Here is a 7,907-nt window from a genome sequence, read left to right as displayed (position 1 = left end):
GTTCAGAGCCAAAAAGAAAGACTACAATCAGTTTGAGGTATGGACCAACTCTTTCAGATAATTGTGTTCTTGAAGATTTGGCTTAGTTCAACCAGGATCTTCCCCGACGCTGCCATGGTGTATTTCTTACTGTTATTGTACCATTCTTTTTTTTTGCTAACTTTTATGTATAGTATTTATTTTCTATTCGTACTTTTGTAAAACCCTTGCATGTATCATTATTTAAAATCTGATAAAACATACGCAATAGAGCCCTGCTGTTTCCCACAGAAAACAAAATACACTTCCATTTTTGTAAGCCGGTCCATCTTAAACAGTTTTTAGGAAAATATGCAATTAATTCAGTGATTTTGTAGTCTAGTGTTCAAGTCGGATCAAACAGTAGCTAAGATAAGGTATATTGGTGTATAATGTAATTTGTTTGCTCCGAAAATTCGTGCTAACTGTACACAACAACATCTGTGTATATACAGTAGCACAATAACATTCTCAAAAACAAAAAAGAGAACACATATTTTTTATGCCACACTCTCAATAAATGAACTAATGTATGCCTCACTCCCTGTTCCTTGGACTAATTCAAGTTTGGCCACCTACTATTCCATGGAGTAGCAGCATTCTTTGAACGCCTGGAGGTTCTCTTGGAATAGGGGTACGAAGGCATCGACGCTGCCGTCGCCGAAGTTGGACGGCGCGAGGAAAAGCATCCCCTCCGTGGGGAAGTAGGCCGGCATGAAGTAGCTCGGGCTCCCCGTACCGAAGTCCAGCTCGTAGAATGGGAACGTCAGCCAGCTGTCCACCTCCACGTCCGGGCAGTGCGCGTCCTTGCACACGGCGCTCCGCGCGAGCCCTTCCTTCTCGGCGGCGCCGGAGCTCCCGAAGTCGACAAAAGATTGGAAGTAGCCACCGTCCACCCTCGCCACGTCGTCGTGGATCACCTGGGCGGCGTGCTTCAGCGGCCGGTTCAGGAGGTCGCCCACCGTGGAGCGCGGGAACGCCCACAGGACCATGTTGCCGAAGTACTCCGCCGGCTGGCCGAGCCGGTGCCGGCCGTCCACGGACAGCCGGATCTTGGAGGTCTCCTCGGGGCCCAGGTCGCGCGCGCGCGTCATGGTGCGCCACAGGTGGGCGAGGATGGTCTCGAACCGGCTGAACGGCCGCCCGCGCCCTTCTGACGCCTTGGCGCGGAGACCAGCGATGAAGTCCTTGGTGAAGTGCGCCTTGTGGATGACGATGTTGTCGGCGGCGTCGCCGTGGTGACCGACCACGTCGGTGGGCGACGGCAGGTAGTACTCCCTGTTACGGTGGTCGTGCTCCACGCGAGGCGACGACCGTGGCTTGAAGAGGTCCTTGTGGTGGTGCACGGGCGGAAGGCCCATTGGGAGCCCTCTCGTGGCGCGCCCCCAGGCCACGAGGAAGTTGCTGGTGGCGTGGCCGTCGGCGACGACGTGGTTGGAGGTGAACCCTACAGCGAGCGAGCCACACCGGAACCGTGTCAGCTGCAGCAGCACGACCTCCTGGTGCTCCGCCTCCAGGTCAGGATGTAGCTTCAGCAGCTCAGGCGTGGGCTTCGAGGGCGCCATGTCGACGAGGTCGGCGTCCACGGACGCCTCAATTAGGCGCGCGCCACGGTCGTTGAGTATGACTGACGGCGTGCCGTCGGGGGACTCGCCGAGCTGCCCGGCGAAGGCGCGATACTGGGCGAGGACCGTGGCAAGGCCCTTCTCGATGGAGGCCGTGGCGGGCGCGGGTGGCGCGAAGGCGTAGATGATGGCCATCTGCATCTCGAACGTCACCCTGTCGAACATGGACAGCGGAATGTACTCGGTGGCCGGCATCGGCGCTTCGCCGGCAGTGTAGGCAGGCTTGACGAGCCTGGAGCTCAACACCTTGACCTCCATTGCTGTGTACTGAGCTTAGGCCGGAGAAGTAGTTTCTCTGTGGCTAATCAAGTTTGATCCGTCGGCGAGAAAGATCAAAAGTTGGCAACAAGAGATCGAGGTTGTTCTTTCTATGATTTGGTGCTTGTCCTGCTGCTGCTTGTACTATTTATAGGACGGTACCAGTGAAGTCTCGAACACGCTCGCGGGAAACGGTAGCCGGTAGGTGAAATGAAACTACTTGAGTCTAGTATACCCCTTGTTAATTAGTGTAGTTGAGACTTGAGACTTGGACCCGGCCCGCCTCTAAATCATGCATGTGTTTGACTAGTGCAAATGTCACAAGTCTAACCCGTACCTCTGTTTCACTCCTTTGCGTGCTTTACAAAACAGACCAATATGAAGTCCAGTATAGGCAATAATACAACTCATGTTATTTATTGTTTCACCTCATGGCATGTCCACGAGAAAATACTAGCTGCTAGCCCCGTATGGATGTTTGAGTTAGGGCATTTCCAACGCCGATCCTCGAACCGTCCTTATCCGTCTGGACGCAGCTGTCCGGACACCAGAAGTCATCCAACGCCGACCCCCATGGGTCCTCGGTGTAGTCCGGACAATAAATTTTCCGCAGTCAAAACAAACTGGGGAAATTGGGGCTTTACAGGAGTCCGGACACGAGCCACGTAGGACTACGAAACCCCTCGCTGAACAAAAAACAAGGCAGAGCTCGCGCTTTTGTAGCTGGCCACATTGTTTTCGTGGCAAAATCTCCAACTATATTCTTCCATCCCGCGCTCTCCATCAAATTCCTGTCCTTTTTCCCCACTCTCTTCTTCCCTCTCGCCACCGGCACATGGACCTGGAGGAGATCCTGCCGGAGAAGGAAGTTGTGGATGATCGGAGCTTCAAGCTCAAGCTTGATGGTGGTGGAGAGGTTTGATTTATTGATGAAGGGGGCAGAGAAGAAGCTTAAGCTCGAAGAGAAGAGGGACACAATCGAAGAGAAGAAGGTCATGCTCGAGGAGAAGGTGGAGATCACAGTCGCTTTGGAGGACGCGAAGATGCTCACCTTGAAGGTGGCGGATTTGGATGACAAAGCAGTCCGTTTCAAGATGTTGCAGCGGCAAAAGGATGAGCTAGAGAGGGTGGAGCAGGAGGAGATCGAGGCGGCGGAGAAGGAGGCCGAGGTGGCCTACACGGCGGTGATGACAGGCACATGAGGTCTCGATTGACGGTTCGGTAGGGCAAACAATCTATTTTTTGCATGGAATGACGGTCTGCTATTCTTTTGTGATCGAGCATATAAAAACTAAGCATATTTGCTTTTTGGTTGTGATCGGCTGATGATGTTATCCGACGCGTGTTATGGAATGGGCGTATTTGAATTTCAAACTGCCCTTTACTAGCGGACATATAGTGACTAGCTTTGGATGCCCTGCTTCTGTAGTCTGTGGACTGGTCTTCCTTGTCCGCGGACGAATGGTTGCCGATTTGCGAGTCAGCGTTGGAGATGCCCTTAGAACAAAATAGTCGATGAGTACTTTGCAGTAAGCAATGGGCACTGACTTTCGCACTAATCAATAGAATTCTGGCATTAGATAAACATGGTCTTGGTAGAGGCGGCGAATCCCGGTTTGCTAAAACAGATGGAAGATTCTAAATCATGGTTGTAAAGAGATGTCCGCATACATATTAGGTAAATCATGGCTTTGCTTAGATAGACAGCCGACGTCTATCTTTTAATGGAGAATATATATACGATGGTGGTTGTAAAGACATGTCCGCATACACATACGACGCATCAGTTTATGGGTTTTGACAAGGATAAAGGTCACTGATCTTCATGCACATCATCTGTCCATCAGTCAGTGCGTCATAATCATCAAACGCAGGGCAGACGAACCTGCCCGTGAGGATATATCATCAGTTGCTGAAGAGTTTGGGTGCAAGTTGTACTTGTGCAACCGAAAGCAATTTTTTAATTAAATGAAGGCAAAAGATTTGCCTCATCCAATGTGTTAGTTTAATGTGCCTTTCTCCTTTGCATTCTCTTTTGCATTGATCCACCATGCTTGATTCAACCGGATAATGACATGCATGCATGCTGTCAGTGTCACGCATGTTGGGCTACCATGAATAATAAACTTGACTCGTTCCTGGAAGATTCTACTAGCTGTTTGGCACATCAGGACGGCAGCTTGTTTCCATTCCCCGAATCCGCAACCAGATGGTCCACGCCAAAGACTGAGTTTGATCGTGGTGCAATTCCTAATTCTGCTACTGTTTTCCGTTGGTTATCTGCCTAAATGGACCATTCCTCCGGATGGCTTGGTTAGACACTCTAAGAATTGGGCAGCACTAGGCGCAGGCGTATCGGCCCAACGTTCGGCCGGTCACCTAGCAGCCGTCGGATTGGCACCACCTAAACCGTTCAAATCTTATCTTCTTCCCCGTCTAAACGATTCCCCACCTCCCCAGCGAAGCTTCCTTCCCACACGCATGGCAGATGCCGCCTGAAAAGTACCTCGTCTCCTGCAGCTTGTAACAACTCAGGTGCTCGCCTATCGTAGCAAACCACGGCGCTCGACCCGTTGCCGACCGCTAGCAGCACCGCGGATCGCCGCGCCCACACCCAGGGTTGTCGTTGGAGGCCGACGTTGTACTTGATCTGTCTCCGTAGGAAGAACTTGTCTTGTAGCCTTGCAGCTCCAGCTCCGAATTTTTTTGCAGCTCCACCTCCCATGACAAACCCAGTCGAAGCAATCATCAATGCCGGTCATAAGCAAAAAACGACAGTAGATGCAACAAAACATCGTCGCCTGCCATCACAGGTCGGAGTCATCGTCATGAATGGTTACAGCTTATGTCAACGTTGGTTGTAGCAAAACTCGACGACGGATGCAGCAAAAATGTCATCGCGGCCGTCGCAGGTTAAGCCGAGACATGAATGGTTGAAGCTTTTTTTTATTGTCGGATGTAGCATTTTTCATCAACAGTTGCAGCTTTCGTTGTCATCCATAGCTTCCGTCCTCTATTGTTGAATTTTTTTTCGTCGCCGGTTGAAGCTTTGCTAGTCGCGGGTTGAAGCTTTTATGGTCATCGGTTGAAGCTTCCGCGTTTGTGCAGTGCCAGCACCCCAAAAATTTGTTTCCCTTCGATTGAAACATTTATCGTCCATGGTTGTAGAACCTTGTCGAAGGGTTGTAGCATCTGTTGTCGCCGGTTGCATTCTTCGTCCTTCCATGGTTGTAGCATTTTGTCGCCACCAGCCGCCATGGTTGTAACATTTGTCGTCCTCGATGTAACATCTGTCAAAAGGGTTGTAGCACCCAACTGTGCCGGTTGCAACCCTCATCGTAGTTTTTACCAAAAAAATGTCCGCCACGGTTGTAGCAATTTTCCATCGTGGTTGTACCTCCGACGTCGACCAGTTCCAGCAAATTTCCACCAGGGTTATGCCCCTACATCGGTCAGTTCTAGCGCGTGGTGACCACACCTCCAACCTCGGCCTGCCGGTTCACATCTCCGGCCATTCCTGGGCGCACCGCCTGGCTTGTTGGTCGCAGCATCGGTGCTCGCCTCACGGCCATGGCGTCCTCTACACAGAGCATGCGAAGAGCCCAAAAAAGCAGTACGGGCGGTGTGTGGCGCAGGAGGGAGGCGGGAAGAGGCTGTTGGTCAGCGGCGAGGACGAGGGTGCACGGCCGCGCGAGCTCACCGGGCAGTGGTGGTTCGTGAAGGAGAGAGAAGATAGTGAGAGAGAAGAAAATGAGATTTGTTGGTGGAGAAAGAAGATACAGGAGATAGAGAGAAAAAATCTAGGAAAGGACGCACTAGAGACACACCATACCCTTTCAATTGTACGCACATGGCGCGACCGGCGCGACGTTTCGGCCGGTGCCCCGGCTGGAAACGTTTCCCCTAAGAATTACAGCTATACAAGTGTTCACCCACAAAAATGAAACATTAAGATCCATGCAAAATTATCTATTTAAGAAAACTCTAAGAATAAGATGTACTCCCTCTGTAAACTAATGTAAGAGTGTTTAGATCACTATTTTAGTATTCTAAATGCTCTTATATTAGTTTAGGGAGGGAATACATTATTTTTTGTTCGCACTAGATGAACAAATTATTACAACAGAGTGATCTTTTCTGTATTCATATGAACCTTATTTTCTCAGTCGACTGTGACGTATTGCTTTTGTTTATTACATGCACGAATATAATTTTATAACATGGCTTTTACAGAATGATTGATACCTTTTAAATTTCTTCTCAGTAACTCAATGTAAGATGTCTTTGCAGTTCAAGATTACAGAGGGAGTTATTAGTTTCAAGTTGACTAAGACATACACTCCAGACTAAACAAGATCACTAGAATAGCTATGGAACTTTTAACCCAAGACCATGTGGACTCCAGTCTCCCGTAACAACTGCGCGTGCATATGCACCATGTTTGGTTTTCCAAAACGGCTGGATGGGACCTTTTACAGGACGAATCAAAATGCAATCTGTGCTGGCCAGCGTCACCGACCCCCACTCAACGCCACCGGCTTTTGAATTGCCTCAAACCTGATTGGCTGACTGGACCCTTTCTTCCCCTTTGGATGGCCATTGGTGAAATTAAAGTCCTTCTGTTTTCGACCAAGACGCGACTGGGTAAAAAAGTTGTGTGAACATCGAATACATGATGTAAATGCCCCCCCACACATACATCATCAATTATGTTGCGTCTGCTAGTTAAAAAGTGAAATACCGGAGTTAAACATTAACAAAATCATCAAAAATGGATTGTTATCGGGGCGATAATTTGACTAGCATGCTCCCACAATGATTATCAGCGGAGACCTCTTGCCAAGATTTTTGTAACCTTTGTGTCCAAGCGTAAAGTCCGAGACAAAGTTTCTAATAGGTAAATTTGAGGAGTGGTTCTTGTGACAGAATACCTTATTGTTTCTCGAGTCCTAAATCTTTCATATAACTGACAGCGCCATAGAGAGCTAGTTATCGTTGTCGAGCCTTGAGGAAATGGAGATATCCTAGATTAAGGGTGCCGAAGGGGGCACAGGAGTCCAAGGTTGGTCCAAACCTTGGGCATAAGGGTCATTATTTGCATGTTGACAATCTGTAATACCATGTGTTCACAATTTGTTTCACATTTTTATAAAATAAATGAATTCAAGTTTGAAGGGTGATTTCATATCTCCATGGACTCAAGAATTTGAAATAGTTTTCGTGTCTGGAGAAAATAGGCTGAAATAAGGCATAACCAATACTTATGTAAGGCAGAAAATATACTTTCTACCTACCTCTATCTGAAGAGGCTTATGAGGAGATCCAAACTTTGAATCTTTTCCTACAAGATTTAGTGTAAGTGGTAACCTGGACAGTTGACAGTTCCCCTCAGGAGCAAATCAATATAAGGTATCCACAGCCTACAAACACTTGTCTGGCACTTATGATACTCAGCCCCTCTTTAAATGGTTGTGGAAATCTTGTTATCAATTGAAGTAAAAGATTTTATTCTGGTTTTGGAACATAACAGGCTGAATACGTGAGCCCTTCTACAGAGGAAATACTTCTTTATTCCAGATTATATATGTGTAATGTGTGGGCTTCAAGTCGTTGAAACCAGAGATCACATGTCCATGCATTGCCCCTTTTTGGACATACTTTGTAGACCGAAAGAGCAAGGGGTTTTGGGTATTGAGAACCTCGAAGTGAAAAATGGCTACTTAGCAAATGGTTATATCTGTTGTGTGTAGAGGAGTGTATATGGTTATTGCATAACAAATATCTGCATTCCAAAACTCTAGCACAAGTTATGGTGCAGTCAAATGATTCCCCTTTTCGGAAGGAGCTGATAAGGTCAAAGGTAGCTTTCCTTAACGAGAGTAAACTTAAAGTTGGGAATGATCGCACCACTAGATTCTGGGAGGATACTTGGGTGGGGGAGACACCTCTAGTCGTGCAGTATCCAACACTTTATAATATTGTACAACATAAAGATGCCTTCATAAG

At 48.2% G+C, this 7,907-nt stretch overlaps 1 protein-coding gene across 1 annotated transcript; it reads right to left on the bottom strand.

Moving 5' to 3' along the window:
• Positions 1-432: 432 nt before the first annotated feature.
• Positions 433-1,981, bottom strand: LOC123116726 (putrescine hydroxycinnamoyltransferase 3-like). The gene has a single exon (XM_044537646.1). The coding sequence runs from the start codon at positions 1,899-1,901 to the stop codon at positions 597-599; it is 1,305 nt and encodes a 434-aa protein (XP_044393581.1). The 5' UTR covers positions 1,902-1,981; the 3' UTR covers positions 433-596.
• Between the last annotated feature and the right edge of the window lie 5,926 nt (positions 1,982-7,907).

Source organism: Triticum aestivum, chromosome 5B (assembly GCF_018294505.1).
Source record: "Triticum aestivum cultivar Chinese Spring chromosome 5B, IWGSC CS RefSeq v2.1, whole genome shotgun sequence".
Lineage (NCBI taxonomy): Eukaryota > Viridiplantae > Streptophyta > Magnoliopsida > Poales > Poaceae > Triticum > Triticum aestivum.
This window is presented reverse-complemented; position numbering and strand designations above follow the sequence as displayed.

Excerpts from the sequence above, each read along its gene's own strand:
- LOC123116726 (XM_044537646.1), bottom strand. The coding sequence starts at position 1,901 with ATGGAGGTCAAGGTGTTGAGCTCCAGGCTCGTCAAGCCTGCCTACACT.